The sequence below is a fragment of the Mirounga angustirostris genome, unplaced genomic scaffold, assembly GCF_029215605.1.
Source record: "Mirounga angustirostris isolate CCGP_5_RB_7025 unplaced genomic scaffold, mMirAng1.0.hap1 SCAF_2, whole genome shotgun sequence".
Lineage (NCBI taxonomy): Eukaryota > Metazoa > Chordata > Mammalia > Carnivora > Phocidae > Mirounga > Mirounga angustirostris.
In genome coordinates, this window is record NW_026991710.1 from 116,895,327 (window position 1) to 116,916,909 (window position 21,583).

General features: G+C 44.0%; 1 protein-coding gene across 9 annotated transcripts in view; it reads right to left on the reverse strand.

The window, feature by feature from the left end:
* The window catches only part of SETD7 (SET domain containing 7, histone lysine methyltransferase), a 54,955-nt gene that overhangs the window by 15,336 nt on the left and 18,036 nt on the right, over window positions 1-21,583 (reverse strand). For 5 of the 9 annotated variants that reach the window (XR_010409562.1, XR_010409560.1, XR_010409561.1 and 2 more), the window contains exons 3-7: window positions 19,237-19,438; window positions 14,555-14,744; window positions 9,614-9,695; window positions 6,728-6,845; window positions 2,898-3,055 (exon numbers count right to left, since the gene is read on the reverse strand). Coding sequence is in view for 5 of the 9 variants with exons in the window: in XM_045880418.3 (XP_045736374.1) it covers window positions 2,898-3,055; window positions 6,728-6,845; window positions 9,614-9,695; window positions 14,555-14,744; window positions 19,237-19,438 (750 nt within the window). In the remaining 4 variants the exon portion in view is untranslated. The remainder of the gene's footprint in view (window positions 1-2,897; window positions 3,056-6,727; window positions 6,846-9,613; window positions 9,696-14,554; window positions 14,745-19,236; window positions 19,439-21,583) is intronic. The other 4 variants (XM_064585082.1, XM_064585080.1, XM_064585081.1 and 1 more) reach the window with 1 other exon arrangement.

Consider the following 21,583-nt stretch of genomic DNA (forward strand, 5'->3'; position numbering starts at 1 on the left):
CACGTGGGGCTCCCCACACAGTGGAGAGTCTGCTTGTCTCTCTCTCTCTCTTCCCCAGCTTGTGCTCTCTCTCTCTCTTCAATAAATAAATAAATTTTTAAAAAAAATAATAAAATCACAGCTCTTTGTCTCTAAATTAAAATACTGCATTAAAAAAATAACACCCCTGAAACGGAGCTCTAGCTAATCTTACTGCACACTGACAAAATTCCATGAGAAACCTAAGACTTGTGGTATAATCTTCTTTTATTTTCATTTTCCTGCTTATTATTTTCAAAGAGTAGAAAAAGAACAGACTGAAAAGAAGGCACTCCATTTCAGGTGCTGATTCTCCCAGGCAGCATGGGGCATGATGCTTAAGGACACTTAGCCACTGCGGCTAAGAGCTCCGCGTTTCCGGTCTGTGATGGGGTGGGGGGGGGGTAGGTAACGGAGGTTGCCCCACAGAGGTCCTGGGAGGCCTGAGTGAGAGAATTCATGAGAAGGCGTTAGCATGGCACTGGCCCAAAGTGCTCAATCAATGCCAGTAGCACGATTAGTGGCCAAAGCAAAGCTCTCCGCACCCAGTGGTTTGGGCCCTTGGCGACATGTCACCTCTATTGACAACTAGGGCAGTGGTTCGTGTCCGTTTGTCCGTTTGGATTTTGTACCGCACTGCAGCTTATACAGGGATATTGCTTTGCTGATGTTAAAGTGTGCATAATGATACCAATAATTTTAGAAGCAAATGAATGCCATGGATCGGTATCTGAATTTTATATTTTATTATTTTTCAGATAGTCTTCCCTTTACCCCAAATAACTAATTGTTCACATTGGGCTGGAAGGAAATAACCCTGACGAGTCTGGAGACTTGATTTTGCACAAATGGATCTCTCCCTTGTCTCCTGTGCGCTCTTCTTTTTGGTGAGAGAAACCATGTCCTTGCAGTGAAATCACAGAACTTGTTTGTTTTAAAAGAGTAGTTGTTAAAAGAGAAGTTGAAGTAGCATTTGTTACTGTTAGTTACCACTGCTTTAAAAGATTGTTGGGAAGCCGTGTGCAGCCTGGAACGATGCTTTGGCCTAATTCACATTGGCCGCGAAAGCCTTGGAGTTAATAACAGTGTCGGTTTCATTTCACATGACACATGTCCTTTGCCATTTCTACCTGCCCTTTAAACAGAAGTCGGAGCTGCAGTACTTGGTACTGGCTGCCAAGGAAAGCAAGTCCCTGCCAGAGCAATTTCCAAGCCATCTCAGGGATGTGAGGAGGGACATTCATATCCTGGCAATTTTCCTATAGATTAAATGCACATGATTGGATCCTGCTTCTGTTAACAAGCAATAGACAGGGGGGACTGAGAGCTATAACTGAGCAGAAAAGGTGGCATGTGGCCACCTGCCTCCCAGGTCGAACAGGCATTTTCTGGCTGAGCTAAGGAGATCAATGATGATGATCCAAGGAATGCCAACTGTACTCTTCAAGGAATAGTCAGAGACGCTTGGCTTTGGGAGGAGAACATTCAGGGGGCATATGAAAGCTTCTAAAATATTTGTAGGGCTACTATGTCGAAGAGAGACTGGCATAGTGCATAGGGGAATAATTAGGGCAAAGGGCTGGATGTTATAGGGAAACCCATTTGGGCTTCATACAAAGAACATTTTAATCATCTGAGCCTGAAAGTTAATTTCACAACAATATCTATGTCAGTTTGTCCAGACAGCTGCCTTCGTGGTTAACAGTAAGCTCCCCATCAATGGAGGTTTACAAGAAGAGGTTCAGTGAGCCGTTGGAAGGGGAGGGCTCAAACTCCGAGAGGTAGGACTATTTGACTTTTTATTTATTTATTTATTTTTTTTTAGAGTGTTTTTCTTTTTTTAAGATTTTATTTATTTATTTGACAGAGAGAGACACAGCAAAAGAGGTAACACAAGCAGGGGGAGTGGGAGAGGGAGAAGCAGGCTTCCCACGGAGCAGGGAACCCAATGCAGGGCTCAATCCCAGGACCCCGGAATCATGACCTGAGCCGAAGGCAGCCGCTTAACGACTGAGCCACCCAAGCACCCAGGACTATTTGACTTTTTAAAATGACAGCTTTGTTGAGATGCAATTCGTATACCCTAAAAATTCACCCATTTGAAGCATGCAATTCAGTGGGTTTCAGGCAGGCAACCATCACCACTCTCTAATTTTAGTATAGTGCGCTACTCTCAAAAGAAACCCCATACTCATTAGCCAGCAACCCCATTTCCCCGGGCCCTGGGCAACCACTGATCTGTACTCTGTCTCTATGAATTTTGCTGTAATGGCCAAGTCCTATCAATAATAGAATCATACACTATCGGGTCTTATGAGACTGGCTTCTTGCACTTGGCATAATATTTTCAAGGCTCATCCACGCTGTAGCATGTGTCAGTATTTCTTTCCTCTTTATTGTCAAATAATGGGGACTCTGATTTAATCCGTCTTTTCCAGCACCAAGACCTTGTGCCCTAGGCTTGGCATTTTCTTTTCTTCCTTCCTTTCACAACATAAAAGAGTTCACGAGTCTTCACTATGCAGAACAATTTTAATTTTTCTAATATTTCAAATAACACTATCCTTAATTTTCCCGAGTGAGACCACTGAAGGACAAAAAAGCATCGATGAAACAGCAACCAAGAAGTGTCTCATTTCCATAGCGTTTCTACCCTTCCAAGCACTTTGCCCTGTCTGAGTTACCAAGGCCAGGGAAGGGGTTGTTTAGATTCCGAGTGTCAAGTCCTAACCGGGAGACGTCTGGGAGAGGAGCCTCAGGAACCCAGAGGGAGCGTCCTTCACCTGGGGCAGGATGACAGCTCTGACAGGCCCTCGTCAGTCGCGGGGCCCCAGCAGACGGGGCCCGGATCCACCCTGGAAGCTGGGTGTCATACTCACATATCGTAGATGCAGTTTGGAGTGAAGGAGTGATTTGCCTTGTGTCCCAAGGAGGCACAGTACTTGGACACGTGGCTGTAGGGCTCAGGCACATCAATGACCGTTTCTTCATCGAGGGAGAGGGTATTCCCATTAAGAGCCCAGTCCCTGCTGTCAACCTGCAGAAAACAAGAAAGTGCACGTTAGATAGGGCCTTTCTCCCCAAATCTCAGAGAACATCAGCAACATTAACTCATTTCTCCTTCCGTTTCGCTGTGTGAGTGCTAGATGCGTGAAAAGAACCAGAGGCATCCCTCCGCACATCGATGGTGCGAAAGCCGTTTGTGGGCAGCATCAGGCAGCTCAACTTCTTACGTACTGACTTTTCCTCATCTTACATGAGAAAAAGGACTGAAAGTCCCCGACAAAGACACACAAAAATATAACCCGATGCCCCTAGGTGGTTTATTTCTTCAGTGCAGGCTAAGACCTAATACCTCCAAAGCCCTCCAGCACCAAACTCAAATTTACACATCCAGTTGTTCTTTAAATAGCCCAAACAAAGCGGAGCTTTAGCCACTTCGGGCCTGCTTCCCCTGGGACACCTGACCCCACATCTGCTAGCAGATTCGTGAGAGAAAGCCCAGCACCACAAAGCCTCCAGACTGCCTCTGTCCTTCGGAGCTCTGTGGCCCAGAGACTCCTCTCTGTACTACACGTCACCTAGACACGTCAGCCCCCTCTCTGACCCTCTCTTTCCTGGGAGTTCCCTGCCCTCCTCCTGCTCCGGATGGTGGCCCCTGTGCCACAAGCCTCTGGACCGTCTCGGGCTGGCAGGACGTCCCCTCTCTTGCCCCCCTGTCCAAGCACTGCCCCGTGCCAGGGAAGCCTGTTGTGGCTTACTGCCTCCGGTGGTCGGATCTGCCGCTCTGACCAACCCCCAGATCCCTGGAAGCCCCGCTGTGAAGAAGATGAGGCAAAAGAAACACACAAGAACGTCAAATGGAACCGGAACTATGAGGAATGCAAAATCGTGCTTTAAGCGGAGTCCTTCACCTTTGTTACAAGTGGGGGATCAGTGTGACCAGCAGATGGTGTCACCCATTCCCAGTGTGCTCTCTTACCTACAACAAGCACTCACTCTCTGCAAGGCACCAAGAGTCTTCACTTCTCCAGCCCACCGCCCCACTCCAACCCACACCCCAGCATCTGCTGAGGTCAGCAGAGCAGTTTTTTGGAGCAAACAGGATTACATTAAAAACAATTTTTTAGGGGTGCCTGGGTGGCTCAGTCGGTTAAGCGTCTGCCTTAGGCTCAGGTCATGATCCCAGGGTCCTGGGATCGAGCCCTGCTTGGGGCTCCCTGCTCAGCGGGGAGCCTGCTTCTCCCTCTGCCTCTGTCTGCAGCTCTCTCTGCTTGTGCTTTCTCTCTGACCAATAAAAAAAAAAAATTTTTTTTAAAGATTTTATTTATTATTTTAGAGAGAGAGAGAGAGAGCAGGGGGAGGAGAAGAGGGAGAGGGACAAGGAGACTTCCTGCTGAGCAGGGAGCCCCACGTGGGGCTCCATCCCACAACCCTGAGATCTTGACCTGAGCCAAAACCAAGAGTCGGAGGCTTAACCGACTGAGCCATCCAGGCGCCCCTAGGACCACATTTTTATATAGAACTGCTGACTCTCAGAGGTATACTGCCTCTCCTGCCCCTAAATTATAATTATGCTGTTATTTGGTTCTGATATTCATTCAACAAATATTTACTGAGTGCCTATCATACGCCAGGCACTGTTCTAGGTGTAGGGGATACAGCAGTGATGAAAGTGAAAAAAATCTTCATGGATCTTAATATTCCAGCCCTGTTATATGAACTGATATATGGTACCTGGGACCATCTACCTTACGTTGCCATTACTTGTATATTTTTCTTATCTCCCCAACAGAATCTAAAAATTTATTTATTACTTTAGAAAGAGAGCGGGAGGAGGGGCAGAGGGAGAGGGAGAGAGAGAATCTCCAGCACACTCCCCCCTGAGCACGGAGCCTGATGCAGGGCTTGATCCCACGACCCCGACATCAGGACCTGAGCCAAAATCAAGAGTCCAACTGACTGCGCCACCCAGGCACCTCTCCCCAACAGAATCTAAATTTCATGAAGGCAAGGAGGGTGCCCCATTCATTTCCACAGCACAGCATATAGTGAGTTTTGCCGGGAGCCAGATTCTATTTGAAATCCTGCTTGAACTCTGCTAATAACTGTATTTGTGACCTCGGACAAATGGCTCACCCACTCTGGGTTTCAGTTTTGTTATCTGTAAAATGTTAGAATAGATAGATAGTGTATCAATATCCTGAGCCACCTTTCATATGCTGAATTTCCTGGACTGTCAGGATTGCGGACACAGAGGTCTGGCCATCACTAGGGGTACCGCGTGCCAGACCATGGCTCAGTGTGAGCGCCAAGCCGTCTTTGTCTGTACGACGGCTTTGAATGGGCAAACCCTTGATTACTTCACGGCATTTCCCCCGTAGCATTCCATAGCAATAAGTGAAAAAGGGAAGTACATGAATGAGGGATATGAGCAACAAGCCCAAGTCCCACACCCTTAATGCAAGTGAGACCAGATGGAGACTACAAGGCAGGCTCAAGCAGCAGACTTTTTGCCCTTAAGTGGACATGTAAGGAAGTTAATTGTGACGTGAAGAAGCAAAAACAAAAACACTGGATTCTGGAAAATATATCAAAGATTGTATTTTTTTTTAAAGATTTTATTTATTTATTTGACAGAGAGAGAGAGAGATAGGGAGAACAGGAACACAAGCAGGGGGAGTGCGAGAGAGAGAAGCAGGCTTCCCGCCGAGCAGGGAGCCCGATGCGGGGCTCGATCCCAGGACCCTGGGAACATGACCTGAGCCAAAGGCAGACACTTAACGACTGAGCCACCCAGGCGCCTGATCAAAGATTGTATTTTAAAGGCAAGAGGTGATTATTCTTTAACTTTTTATTTTCAGCTTTTTGGGCAATAGAAGCCTTCCTGGCTGGATGTAGGCTACTGTATGACTTTTGCACAAACAGAAGTAGGGAGCCTTCCCAGAAAGTAGCCTGTGCAAGATCATAAATTAATTATTGACCGAATCCAGCTGGGTCTCAATTTTTCAGAAACCGGGTGTAGTACAGTACAAAGCAATTGCTGTCTCCTGGACGGGTGCCATCCCACTTTCTCTAAAGTAGCTGTGAAACTTAAAAGAGACCCCAGAGATGTCCCCTGTCCCTCCCACCCTGTGAGGCTGCAGTGAGAGAAAAGAGCCATTTATGAACCAGGAAGTGGTTTCTGACCAGACACCAAATCTGCTGACATGCTGAAGTTGGGCGTCCAGCCTCCAGAACTGTGAGAAATAAATTTCTGTTGTTTATGGGCCACCCAGTATACGGTATTTTTTTTTTAAGACTTTATTTATTTGAGAGAGAGGGAGACTGAGAGAGAGAGAGAGAGAGAGAAAGCACAAGCGGGGGGAGTGGCAGGCAGAGGGAGAGGGAGAAGTAGACCCCCCCCCCCAACACACAGCAGGGAGTCCGATGCGGGACTCAATCCCAGGACCCTGGGATCATGACCTGAGCCAAAGGCAGACACTCAACTGACTGAGCCACCCAGGTGCCCCCAGTGTATGGTATTTTTGCTATAGAAATCTGAAGACTGCTATAAGACAATATCCCATCAATTTTACAAAAAAAAGACTGTTTATTCCTTCATATTTCTAGCGAATACTGAAGTAAAGGGGCTAACAGGAAAATTAAGAGTGTTTGAAACCAAGCCCTGTAACCAATCAAGTTGATCCTCCACTTAGACCCCGCTCACCTCTTGGTGTGTAATCCGGACTCCATTATAAAAAGACATAACAGTATTAGGTCCCACTGCTACCTTTGAAAATAGTCCTTCTCCAGCACTGGAAATGAGAGATTCAGCAACATAAACCCTAAATAGAAAAAAGGGCCAAATGATGGTTCTTTTAGTTGGATATGTCACTGTTTATATCAACCACCAAAATATCAGGATAGCTAATGAATCCGAAGCATCAGTTCATAGTAATCCAGTGAGGAAGGAAGGAAGGGAGGATGAGAAGTTAAACCACGGTATTTGGCACTGAAAACTGAAGAACTTGTACTCATGTATCTTTAGGAGTGGTGTTTAAAATCTGCTCTCTGATATGGGGATTATTATATAGAGTCGACCCTTGAACAACATGGGTGTGAACTGTCAGGTCCACTTCCATGCAGATTTTTTACAGTACTGAAAATGTCCTTTCTCTTCCTTATGACTTTCTTTTCTTTCTTTTTTTTTTTAAAGGTTTTATTTTTAAGTAATCTTTCCACCCAACATGGGGCTCCAACTCACAGCCCCAAGATCAAGAGTTGCACCCTCTACTTGACTGAGCCGGACAGGCACCCCCCCTTTATGATTTTCTTGATAACATTTTCTTTTGTCCAGCTGACTTTATTGTAAGAATACAGTGTATAACACATATCACATACAAAATATGTGTTAATCAACTGTTTATGTTATTGGTGAGGTTTCCAGTCAACAGTAGGCTCTTAGTAGTTAAGTTTTTGGGGAATTAAAAGTTACATGTGGATTTTCAACTGCATGGGGTAGGGATAGGGGTCGATGCCCCAACCCCTGTGTTTTTCAAGGTTTCACTGTATTCATAAAGCAATGTTTGATATAAGATTTTTTTTTAATTTATATTTTTAGTTAATGAGTATTTTCACTGTCTTCCTGGATAAGTAAAACATTTCCAAAGTAATTAAAGCTATACCCAAGTTTGTCAATGCCAAATAGGAGGGAAAGACTGTTTTAATTAAGCTCCAAGATGAATCTTTCACATGAAAGAGTGACAGACAATTAACAAAACATATCCAGTAAGCACTTCCCAACAAAAGAGTTCATAACGGGTCTAGTAACTATGGCCCCAGGCCCACATCTGGCAGCTGCGCCCTTTTGTAAATAAAATTTTGTGGAACACAGCCACACCTATTTATTTAGTATTGTTGGTTGCTGCTTTGGGTGACAAAAGCAGAGCTGAGCAATTGCAACAGAGACCCACAAAGCCTAAAATACGGACAACGTGGCTCTTTACAGAAAGAGTTTGCCAATCCCTGGATTTACAGGAAAACAGCACTCATGACTACTGAACTGGATTTAATAAGAGAAGACACACCCCATCAACAACTATTTCAGTTCTCTGGGCACTGGGATTCAATGATTCTGGCGGAACTGGTCATCTTTAGTTTTTGTTACATGGATCTTAGGCTTATTTTGTAGACTAGGGGACTGAATTATTGCTTCCAACTCTTTCCTCCTTCCCTGTGGTAGAATTAAACGTCCTGCTACTTAGCCACGTGACCTTGCGGTGCCTCCTTCAGAGTGGGGAGACGAGATGTACCCCTGCCTCAATCCCTGTGGGCTTGGCCGTAGGATCTACTTTGCTACCTGAACATGGGCAGGAGGACTGCGTGCCAGGTCTCAGGTGATAAGAGGCATGGCGAGTTTCTGCCAGCTTCCCTGAATTTCCATTCATCTCCATAGGAAGAAGATGCCCCAGGTGGCTGTTCCTCCTTTAGCCTCAGGCTTGGAATTCAGACATGAGCCCAGAAGAGCCCAACTTGCAATCTGGAGTCCAGCCTCGTCCAGCGGAGCCAAGGGGAGCCGAGTGGAGCCCAGTCAAAAGTGGCTGAACCTCAGCTAACTTACAGAACCACGAGTGTAAAATAAAATGTGTGCATTCATAAACCACTGCGAGTTTTGAGGGCATCCTTCTACAGCCTCATCACAACGACAGTAACAAAAAAGACCGATATATACGATTATCGCGCTACCGTGTTTCGGGGCTCCCAAGACACTGAACCCTTCCCTTTGTAAATGGACCAGAGCTCTGCATCAAGAAAGAGGCCATTCATTCACTGTGACATTGTGGTGTGAGCCCTGTCAGTTCAACCAGGAAAGAGGCCTATTTTCAAATGGGAACAGAACAGAAAGTGAGTGGAAGTTATGCTTTGCAAGCCACGCTTACAAAGAACAAGGCAAAGAGAAAACCAACCGCAGATGGCTCTCTTCCTCACCAACAGGCCAGTTGCTAGGGGATAAAAGTCTCGGGCAGAGTACCAGGGAAAGCCACACCAACAACGGAGAGCTGGAGTTTAGAGAAGATGGACTGGAACGGGACTTGACACTTGGGGAGCGAGCTTATAGAATCAGAAGCTTGTCATTTGTTCACTGGAAGCTTCTTATGCTTCTTATAGTCTTTCTTTCACTGCTGTTCTCCCTTCGTGAATCAAGAAATTGTCTTGTGTTCCAGACCCGCTCGGCAGGGCTGAGTAAAGGAGGCGTTCTGGTTCCTGCCCAGGCTAGAGTTTTAAGGAGTACGAAATGCTCCCCTAGAGGCCAGCACGTGGTGCAGCATCCACTGCACCAGGGCCCCAAGAAAGGGGACGTTGGGGCAGGGCATAGTGGGCTCTCCATATGTAGAAGTTTCCTTCTGGGACTGACACATGGTTGTTCTGTGCTTTATGGGTGGAGAAACTCTCTCACAGCGACAGATGCGATATAAGCATAAAAACACTCTTCCTCAGAATATATGAATATTTTCTTCCGCTCAGAGGGCTACAAAGGAGGATTAGTTCCCACCATGAGGGTTATTTAACTTCCCATAAACAATGTCGTTCAAACCACAAGGAAAAAATTTACCTCTCTGATTCATATGGATCTGGAAGAAGAACACTGGTAGAAATGCAAGATGATGTCGATTTATCAAAGTGGTACACCGAACCTGAAAAGCAAGCGAACATCTCAATCTAGAGATTACCGAGTTAGGGGAGAGCTTTTAAAGCAGGAGTTAAATAATGAAAAATGTTATTCAAATTACACCGACTAGAATAAATTCTCCAATATAAATGAACAGTTTTTAGATTTGCTTTTGAGTTTTATTTTTAGGTCTTAATGAACAGCCATCAGATGTATCTCTTAAAATCCCATTTTTGCCTTTGAATTTTCTTTATTCAAATGGTTTACAAAATGCTTGTGTAATTAAAATTTTTTAATCAAGATCCTGCTTTGTCATGAAATTTTGAGATCTCTCTGGTCAGATCGGGTTGGATGATGGTTTTAAAATTTTCTTGTGATTTTCTTCCTACTAGACACAGGGGCTGTAGACTCCAACCATCCAACCCCAGCAACTGTCCCCTTCGCTAAAAATAAACTTTTGCCTCACCAGAATTAAGAACAGAACTGCTTTTGATAAAGCAAAAACAAAGTCTTCTTATTTCTATCAAGGTGGTTCAGACGCCAATCAGTAATTTATTCAGAAACTAAGGTACACAACTGTTCTAGAATTAACATTGGTTCTCTGCAAAGGATTAGCCTCCAAGAATCTTCCCAAAGTGCAATGAAGACAACCAATGCTCTAATGCCTAATAAGCAAAGAAACACATTTTAGAACCGAAGGGCTTACTCCTGTAAAGTAAATTCTTTTAGGCACTAAGGCATCACAAATCATCCTGTTAAGCAATTCCTCAGCGGTTACCAGGTCCTCCTTCTGGTTTTTGCTTGTTTCGTACAATCACAAAACCCAAATCAGTGTCTCAAACTAAAAGTTAAAAAGCAATCCAGATCAGTCAGTGTCTAGCTAGGAAACAGAACACTTGCGTATTTCAAAGAGAGAATTTCACTTAGGGAACTGGTTATAGGGAGCACAGAGGAACTGAGAAACCGAAGGGGTCAGTGAGGAGCCTAGAGACTGGCAGGAGCTGAAGCCACGTAACCCTAAGCCAGAAGGACACAGGTGGAGGTGGTGTGCCCGGGCCTCTAGAGCTGGGGTATACCGGCCCAGGGAAGCTGGGATGTGGGGGGACCTTCCTGGTGGGAGATGGAGTCAGGAGACAGGCCCCTGCTGGAGATGCTGCTGGACACAGAGAGAGAGCTTCTTCCTCATGCCTTTCCTCTCCGTGGCCCTGGCCAGTGCCTCCCTGTGGCCAAACCCAGACAGAAGCCAACGCACAAGGGCCTAGGCAATGTGGCCTTGAAGGAGGAGAAGCCCCCCTGCAATAAAAGCAGGGCAAGAGAAGGACGAGAAATGCATCTGAGAGCAAACTGGTAACGGACCAACGCACAATCCGTTAAAGCAAGTTAGCTGAAAAAAGAAAAAACCCACACTTTTTAACCAGACTTTTCTGTGAAATACTTGTTCTACTGTGCAGAAAATCTCCTCTGAACTTCCCCCTCCCTTCCTTAGACTAAACCTGTCATCACAATGTAACCATGGGCCAGCCACATGGAGAGCCCCGCATTAGGGACAGTACAGATGCAAACAGGAGGGACATCTCCAGCTGCCTTCAAGGAGCTGACACCATCTTTTCCGACACACGCTGTCCCTTCCTGTTTTTCCCCCACTGGCCAATGGGCCAAGGCTCCGGGCACACGGAGCACACTCTTTACTTATCCTCCTCTCCTCTGTAATTTATACTACGCCAGACCAGAATTCATTCATTTCCTTGACAGACATGAATTCTAAGCCTTAAGACAGCACAGGAATTACCAGAGAAAGGAGTTCCTCTGCGGAGAAGGGAAGAGATGAGGCAGGAAGAAAGTCCAGCCTGAGCCCTGACGAGGAAATCAGCATGCAGGAGTGGATAACTAGAAGCAGTCTGCGGTTACAGAAGCACAAAGAGAAAGGGTGTAGGGAGAGGTCAGCGAGGGGCAGGTTGGGATATTTGCCTTACGTTTTCCTTCTCCTCCCCATGCCGGACCAGATGGTGGCAGGGCCCCGTCAGGCCTGGTCCACAGCTCACTCACTGTACCTGAGAGGGGGTGGGGGGTAGGCGAGAAGTGCCCCAAACCGAAGGCCCATGTTCCTCCCAGGCACCCGAAGCAGCCATGCTTCCTGATGCTTGTGAAACCCAAACTGCTCAACATGTCCTCAAATTAACAGTCCTACCAGAATCTAACCAAGAATCATGTGCCTCCTCCCCACCTTTTTTGTGGTCTTAAGTTAAGGTGAAGAGGGTGTTTGTTATTTACAACCAGGAGGTTTGTTTGTTTGTTTGTTTTAAGATTTTATTTATTTATTTGAGGGAGAGAGAGAGAGATAGTAAGAGAGAGCATGAGGAGGGGCGGGAGAAGGAGCAGAGGAAGAGGGGGAAGCAGACTCCCCAAAAGAGCAGGGAGCCAATGTGGGACTCGATCCGAGGACCCTGGGATCATGACATGAGCTGAAGGCAGATGCTTAACTGACTGAGCCACCCAGGTGTCCCACAACCAGGAGTTCTAAGAAAAATAACCCTTTGAGAATTATCACCCTCGCTTCCCAAAATCTGTTGCTTACTCACACCAAGAAGAACATAAAGAGAATAGTAACCTCCCTTATGCTGTTGTATAGTAGGTGCCAATATCTGTGTTTTATAATGAAGAAATAGGTTCCGAAGGGATAAATAACTTGCCCAAGACCATAGTACGGTAAATGTTGAAGCTGAAACCCAAATCAGGTGACTCTCAAGTTCACGTGGCTCTTGCCACTAAAACATGCTGCCACTGTTTAAGTTTTAAAATGGGCATCACCCATTGGGATCCTCCCCTGGCCTGGGGCCCCTCACTGCTAAACACGGTAGCACTGTCTCCGTTCAGAACATATGTGAAGAGCACAGAGAGTAGAATTTGAAGTGCAAAGATGACTGTTTCACTTAAAACTTTTCATTTTGGGATGATTTTAGATTTACAGAAAAGTTGCAAAGATGGGGCGCCTGGGTGGCTCAGTCGTTAAGCGTCAGCCTTCAGCTCAGGTCATGATCCCAGGGTCCTGGGATCGAGTCCCACATTGGGCTCCCTGCTTTGTGGGGGAGTCTGCTTCCCCCTCTTCCTCTGCCCCTTCCCCCGCCCCTGCTCCCTGCTTGGCGGGAGGCGTGCTTCTCCCTGTCCCACTCCCCCTGCTTGTGTTCCCTCTCTCGCTGTCTCTCTCTCTGTCAAATAAATAAAATCTTAAAAAAAAAAAAAAGTTGCAAAGGTAGTACAGAGCACCCCAATACTCCTCACGGTTTCTTGTAATGGTAACTTCTTAATGTTACATGGTATGTTTGTCAAAATTAAGAAACCAACATAAATACGTTACTATTAACTAAACTTCAAACTTTATTCAGATTTCACCAGTTTTTCCACTAATGCCTTCTTTCCGTTCCAGGATCCAATCCAGAATCCCACATTGCATTTAGGCTGCCTCAATTTTTAACTTAAGAAAACAAAAACTGAGACATTTAAAACAACCAAGTTAGACCTAAGTGTAAATGCTAGATTTCCTAGTTTTGGACATTCTCCTCTGGAGATTCTCCTTCAGATCACAAATAGCTAAATATTATTTAGGACTATTTAGCATAGATTTATTATCTTCTCTGCTTTTTTTCTCCGTATAACCTAACTTAGATGGGACATATATGCACACATTGCTTTCAAGGAATGAGACCAATTTAAACAGATTTCGTTATGCTACTCAAAATACAAAATCTTGGTTTTTTTCCTGGTTTTTTTTTTCCAGACTTTCTACAATAAATTATTTATTTATTTATTTATTTATTTATTTATTTATTTATTTATTTATTTAAAAGATTTTATTTATTTATTTGACAGAGAGAGAGACAGCGAGAGAGGGAACACAAGCAGGGGGAGTGGGAGAGGGAGAAGCAGTCTTCCCATGGAGCAGGGAGCCTGATGCGGGCCTCGATCCCAGGACCCTGTGGATCATGACCTGAGCCGAAGCCAGACGCTTAACGACTGAGCCACCCAGAAGCCCCCAATAAATAATTTTATACTCAGAAAAAAAAATGCTTAGTATGCCATACTGTACTTCTAAAAGGAAAAAGGATTTTTTCCTAATATGGATTCCACTGGGCTCACTCATGTATCCAGTATGTGCCCCGTGAAGATCCTGGGCTCTGAAGAAGGCAGGGGATGCCAACATGCATTTATCTTTCCAAATCAGAGCTCAGGCTGAATCAGCTTTACAATTTGTACCAACCTGGAGATCTACCTAATTTGATTCTTTAATATCATTAAACTGTATTTCAGTTTTTTCTGAGATCCAACCTTTTGAGATGCATTGAATTACTGCTGTCATTTCTTCACTTCTTCCCTGTATTAGAATATATAGCTATGCCTTTATCATGTGACTTTTTAGCATCTGCTACTGAAATGCATGGTATCTATTTCCCCATCTCACTGATATTTAGCTTGGCTGTGCAATCTGCTTTGACCAATGAAAAGTGCCTGAAAGTGACATCATGTCCATTTCAAGCTAAGCTTTCAGAAGCAGCTTAGGTGTCTACTCATGCTCTGGCTTCTTGGACTCACTTGGGAAAATCTTGACCTAGGTCACCACAGTCCTTTCAGACTGGGCCCCAGAATTAAGACCTATAAGGCATAATAAGATAAGAAGCCTCTCAAGTCCAGCCATGTCCAGCCCAGCCCAGCCTGACCCAGCTGAGTACAGCTCGTCAGCAGACCTGTATTTGAGGACATGTCTATTATGCAGCAAGGCTGATTATTATTACACGATTCAAGTGGACTAGACAAATAAATTTCTCTCAAATATGCCCTAACAACCTGCTTTGGAACTGGAGCAGCCCATCTGAAGCAGATCCAACTTACTTCCCGGCATCAGCTCAAAGTGAGGCCTTCCTTCTTCAGTGGACATAAGGGTAGCCAGTTTTCCCTCTATCATCTCTCCATCAATGAATTTTCCATAAAGTGCTGTCCTCTCATCAGGGTACACATAGGCTATCTTCTCTCCAGTCATCTCCCCATCTTCATTTACTTCTCCCACAAGGCTGCCTCCATCCTGATGGGAGAAACCAAAAGCCAGAAAATATTATATGTAGTATTTATCTATATGACACGACTTCAAGGACTTTTTCTTGCGTGCTCCCATCATTGATAGCGCTAACATTAACAGTTGACTCAAAGCTTTCATGTGAGAAAAACATGATGCATACCTCCCCATGCAGCCCCATACAAATAAACTGCTAGAAGTTACACTCATAGAAGCACAGAAGCCTGATTTAGGGAGTCAGAGACTGAGCCACACTTTATAATCCTGACAAGTTACTCTATTTTGGTTCGTTATCTAAGAAGCAAATGCATTGTATTTGTAATATTAGTTACAAATATTTAAAGGAAAAGTAACTATGTGTTAAACTGTGGGCCCATTTCCAATGTGATGAGGATCTATAGCAAGATGGTTTTACCCGCTTTCATACCATCTCACTTCTTCTCCATGTGGGATTTTGGATTTCTGGTCTACTAAGAAAATCTTTAGTTCAAATGTATTCAAGAATTAACTTAGTGTACATGACTAAAGAGAGTTGTCTGCATGTTCTAGGAGATAAACAAAAGGACTTGTGGACACTGCCTTTCCGAGAATCTTACACCGTCATTTTAATGGCATTACAAGGAAAAAATGAAAAAAAAAATCAGCTAAATTCTATTCCCTTCCCCATCATCTCTTTCTTCCCACTTTTATTTACTGCTCCTTCTGTCTCCTTCCAGGAGCGAAGCCAGCTGTGCTTCCTGCTTAACTGTCACTTGCTTTCATTCCTAAGGGTCATTAAATACTTTAGGGCAGAGGCTCTGATAGAATTCTGTATCCTGGGGGCGCCTGGGTGGCTCAGTTGGTTAAGCGACTGCCTTTGGCTCAGGTCATGATCCTGGAGTCCCGGGATCGAGTCCCACATCGGGCTCCCTGCTCGGCGGGGAGCCTGCTTCTCCCTCTGACCCTCCCCCCTCTCATGTGCTCTCTGTCTCTCTCATTCTCTCTGTCTCAAATAAATAAATAAAATCTTTAAAAAAAAAAAAAAGAATTCTGTATCCTGGTAAGTGCTAGGGACACGGCAGGTGATCCATAAATGACTTTTGAATTGAAATGGGATACCAAAAATAATCTAATAAATAATCAAAAAATAATTGGATCTAGGGTGCAAGCAACGTTTCCTCCCCCACCCCCCATGCAGAAGGTCTTTATGGTATAACTGAAAATCTGAGACCTATGTGGGTTCAATATAACAATACTAATGCCATGACATCTTCTAAAAGCTTGGTTATTTCTCCAAATCAAAGGTTCTAGAAACAGCTACTCAAAGTCAATGGTGTAGGATGACTTCTGAGTGATCTCAAATGCTGCTTACTGAGAGACAGCAGGAATAAATAACATCAGGTACCTGATTTCTACAGCTCACCATAGTCTAATTGCTCTTTGGAGGAAAAAGGTTATAAGTTTAAAAACGAACCACAGCACTTTCATAGACAGAAAAATACTTGGCAGCATTTTTAACACATAGAAAGTGCCTTAGAGCTATATGATTGCTCTTTCTCCTCCCAGAGTTAATTCTGAATAAGCCAGCATAAATGGGGATGATACTTTCTGCAAGATCTGCCTTCAAGCTTTCAGCGGTGATTACTGAGCTGAAGGGCGTTAGAGCATTTGTGCGTCTAACATGCCGTAACTAATGTAAGCCAGTGTCTCGACTTATTTGTGCATAATTCTGTCTTTCTAGGCTCTCACGGTTTTTTTTTCCCTTAAGTACTTTAAACTTTTGGTCAGGGAGGCGATGAATCTATTTGTCTAGTAAGATAAAGCAGAGTTTCTTCTTTCATTTCCAAAAGGAGGTATACATTTTTTTTAAAGATTATTTATTTGTGAGACAGAGACAGAGATAGTGAGAGAGAGCATAAGCGGGGAGGAGAGAGAGAAGCTCCCTGCCGAGCAAGGAGCCGGATGTGGGACTTGATCCCAGGACCCCGGGATCATGAGCTGAGTGGAAGGCAGACACTTAACTAACGGAGCCACCCAAGTGACATCATTCTGAAAGAAATAAGCTGTCCTGAGAGTAAGCTTATAAATAGTATAAGGCGAATCATTATTTTCCCTCTTCTTGTTCCTGCTTTGACTCTGTATCACAAAAACGTCCTTGTCTGCTGTGTCAGGGAGTGTCGGGGAGGAAGCTGCTACCTTCTCTCCTCTGCTCAGTGCCTCCTCTTCATGGGAGAAGGAATCATTCATTTGATTAGTGAGAAGGCAGAGTCTGACACCCACTGACACCCATCTCTTTATTGGGTGGGGGTTAGCAGGATAAAGCCTGCTGCTCCCAGAGGTCCCGCGACATTTGCACGCACGCTGTCCTGGGAGCTGGCGGTGCCGGCGGGCTGCACCTGTTGCCCTCTCCTGTTCTCTCCTTGGGGAAGCTCCCCAGGCAGGCCCTACTCCCCCGGGGGGCAGCCTGCAACTTTCTAGAGCTCTATCTGACACTGGTCCAACTGTTTAGTTCAGACGGGGAAAGAACAGAAGCCCATTTTGACTTTGGGTCCACATCACCTCTCCAAACCCCCACTACTGTTATAATATAACCATCTTGATCTCTGACACCTGGAGACATAGGTGTCTTAGTTGATTCTGAATCCAGAGAGAAGAGGGGTGTGATCAGCCCCCTCAACTGCCAACAGATACCATATATAAAGCAAGTGTTATCCCAAGTTAATTTTGGAAGCTCATAACTCCCTAGTGCTTCTTTCCTAAGGCAGAGTCTTCTCTTGGCATTTAATAAGATAATAATGAACACCAAAGACTAAAATAAAATGTAGGTGCACCATTTAGGTGTCAAGATGCAACTACAGAGTGAAATGGATCCATTCACCTTGGTGCATCTTTGATCTCCTCTAGAGACTTTAATTGATCATAGTCACAAGTAAGATGACAGGTAGGAGGAGGCCTCTTTCCTATACCCAGCCTCCCGCAGAGGGTTCCACTTTCTCTGACTTCAGGATTCACTGTCATGTCAGCAGATCCCCAGTCCCAGTCAGCAAGATGCTCAACCAGCCTACTCATGAGGCAACAGAAGTCTCAGTCTTCCTAAGCTGGTAAGTACCTCCACAACATCCCTCTTCCTGCCTGCCTTATGGGCAGTAACCCAAAGGACTCCTGATCTATCACAGAGCCTACCAAGAAGATATGCAATTGCTTTGGTAACTATTTTAAAAATGTTTTACAGTATTCTTTCTTTAAGCCCTGTTCCTAGAGTATAACTTGTTTTTAAAGAACAATAATGTGTAAGTAGATTTAGCTGGGGCTACTTTTCTTACTACACATGCAATAGATCATTTGTTTTTATTAACGTTTTTTTAATCATAAGAAGATAGGGTTCAGAGTAAGAAAAATTGTCTTGTATTTTGACTTAAGCTCTGGACAAAATAAAATATTACTATAGTTATTTTTAGTTTGTTTTTTTTTTTTTAAGTAAGCTCTATATCCAACACGGGGCTCAAACTCATGACCCCAAGATCAAGAGCTGCATGCTTTATTGACACAATGAGCTAGGTGCCCTGGACAAAATAAAATAGTAGATAAAATATTTTCTAAGGTCTATTTTCTGACATATTTTCTGAAAATTCACTAATAACAGATGGGATATTTGAAATGCAAACAACAATTAGAGCATTAATTCCCAAGCCAATGGGTTCTGGCACATCATTTGCTCTAGTAAACTCCAGAAATATTGGAAAATGTTATCAAATACTCAAAGGCAAGTTAATTTTAATTACCTTAATTTAAGCAACATAAGCCATAAATCACTTATAAAGTAGGGAATAGGGTTGTAAAATCAAGTAATAACAGTGCAGTAAGTCCCAAAAGATGGGAGATTGTTGGATCAGTTCTCCTGTATGAGAACCAGAATAAAATTAATAGCAACACAATGGAATATTCCACCATCTCTTTCTATATACCAAAAGAATATATATATATATATATATAGAAGATTTTATTTATTTTCTTGAAAAAGAGAGAGAGAGCAGAAGCAGGATAAGCGGCAGGCAGCGGGGAGAAGGAGAAGCAGACCCCCGCTGAGCAGGGAGTCCGATGCAGGACTCGATCCCAGGACCCTGGAATCATGACCTGAGCTGAAGGCAGATGCTTAAACGACTGAGCCACCCTGGTGTCCCCCAAAAGAATATTTTTAAAAAGCATACATTTTTGTCTTTATTAGTGGTACAATAAAGCCATTTTGTCCCAATTTGTTTGAATCATGACTATCCATTCCTTTCCAAAACAACACCGAGGAGGAATGAAGAGTAGCTGTGAGGATCAACAATCTAAGAGGATAGTGAGTAACAGTGAGGGGCACACCTCAGAAGCTGGTGGCTTCAGCTCCTGTGACTCTCTCAAGTTTCACAGCTTCACATTTTCTAACATAGAGGCTACATTTTACTCTTTATTGCCAGGAGCCAAAGCATTGGCTTAACCCATGTTACATTCCAGCAAAATGAACAGTCACCAGGCTTACTGGGTAGTATATCCAGCAGACTCCATGCCGAATGTTATCCTTGTACTGCCCCTTGAAGATCAATCTCCCATCCGTGTCATACTCCTGGGCGGGCCCATTCAGCTCTCCGTCTACATATGTGCCCTGGAGAACGCCCCCGTCCTCATAAGTGTACACTCCCTGGCCCTGCAGGGCATCGTCCACATAATACCCTTCCAGGGTGCTGCGAGAGAAGGGAGAACAGAAGGGAATAGTCAGACCATGGCCCCACTCTCTTAGAAGAAAGGATCACAGGCAACGCTCTGTTTTGCTGCTGACCTGTATTCAGTGCACCTCCTGAATTCCCTACATCGCTAAGAAAAATACTCCCGTGATTTGGGTAGGATTAGGGACAGAGGGAGATTTCATTCTTAACTTCCCGGTTCCCATTCATCCTTTTTCTCTGCTAGCAGAAATAGAGAAGAATAAAGCCACAGGTGGAAACTGAGACCAAGCCTCATCTGAATATGTCTTCAAGGCTAAGATGCTGACCAGTACCAGGCAATAGAAATGGTGGTGTTACCCTTTTCACATATAAACCACTCATGTTTAATTCCCTCAACACTGGTCCAGACTTCACTGGGTTCTCAAGCTCTTTCAGATGGCTTGTATATAGTGGTCCTTAAGGACAACAATAGTGGTTTAGAATGTAAATATCTACATATTTATTTAGGTCATTAGTGTATTATTTATGGGTGACAACCATAATCGATATCCAGTCAAAAGAACCCCTTCCATTTATTTGGATGATATATGGGGATTTACTTAAGTATATGCATGTGCGCACCTGTGTGTGTGTGTGTTTGTGTGTGTGTGTGTGTACATATCAGGGCAAATGGGGACAAGTAAGGAAGACTGCAGGCTGAACCTTGTTAATATCATTAGCAGCCTGATAGTGTTGAGACCCCTCCTTCCACAACAGAAGAAACTCACAGGGGTGCTGCTCATGGTGAATTTATAAGAACCTCCCCCTCCCTCTTCATAGAACACTTTTGGAATTTCAATCTGTTTTCAGGATTAGCTTCTCAAAGGCCATTGTGCAACGAAACCAACTTTACCAAAAATTCCCTCTATGTACTACAACTTGGAATAAGGGAAAGAGTACCTCAAATAATTTTTTAAAATTTAAAATGTAAGATGTTTAGCAATGGTGACAGTTTGTTTTAACATCTGCAGATAGCACTCACCCATTAATTCACCTAACAAACATTTATAGGGTGCCTCGTAAGTAGCGAGCATTGTGGGAGGTTCTAGAAAGCACGAGGAACACAAGGAGAGCATGGCAGGCACACACTGTGTATGTGGATAGATGGGATGCCAAGGGGGCCGTGGGAACTGAGGTGGCTGCACCTGGTTGTGCCTGGTAAAGTCTGGTCTTGCTTACTGAATGATAGAATGATCTATGATTGTTAAATGAAAAGCACAATCTAAGTAACTGTAGCCGCTGATCACACTGTACTTACACTATGGGTAAGAAACAGTTCTTTCAGTTTTGTTTGTACTACCAATGATAAATAGGCTGAATAAATTCATGAAGAGAATAAAGTGCACTTTAGCATAGCCCTTGCATAAATAATCAAAATTCTGTATCAATGAGGTTGGAATTAGTGAGTTTCGACTGTCATTAGACTCCCCCCACCCATGACCAAAAAAAATTAAAAAATAAAAATAAGAACAACCTTGGGGAAGGATAGCTAATCAACTGACGTAATGATACAATAGTGCAAAAAACTACTTACTCACCTATCTTCCCATTTAGGCTGGCCAGATAAAATATAGGAGGCTCAGACAGGTTTGAATTTCAGATAAACAACAGATAATTTTTTAGTATAAATAGGTCCCTAATATTGAGCAGAACACACACTTATCCTAAAATATTTTTTGTTGCTTATCTGAAATGCCATTTTAAGTGAGTGCCCTGGATTCGTATTTGCTCAGCCTGGCAACCCTATTTACTAAGTTCTCAGGAACATTCAAAACATTCCTGTGTGTGTTTGAGCAGAATTCTCCCCTGACACACTAGTCTAGTCTGCCAATATTTCTCAGGTTATGATAAAATCTACAAGGCCTGGGTCTTGCAAATCACTTAACAGTAATATGGACTTGCACATATTTCCCCCTAAGTAGCTTGTTCCATCGTCCCTTACAATGGAGCCCATCCCTATTAGTCTCATAACACTAAGAACCAATAGCTATTTCCCTCTTTGCCCAAATGACAAAGGTGCACAAATGCAAACTCTTAAGGCGCTGAAGAGCAAAACTGACTGCATTATTTTTCAGCACCTGCTTGAGGAAGACTGTTAATGCTCTCAGCAAATCAGTATGATAG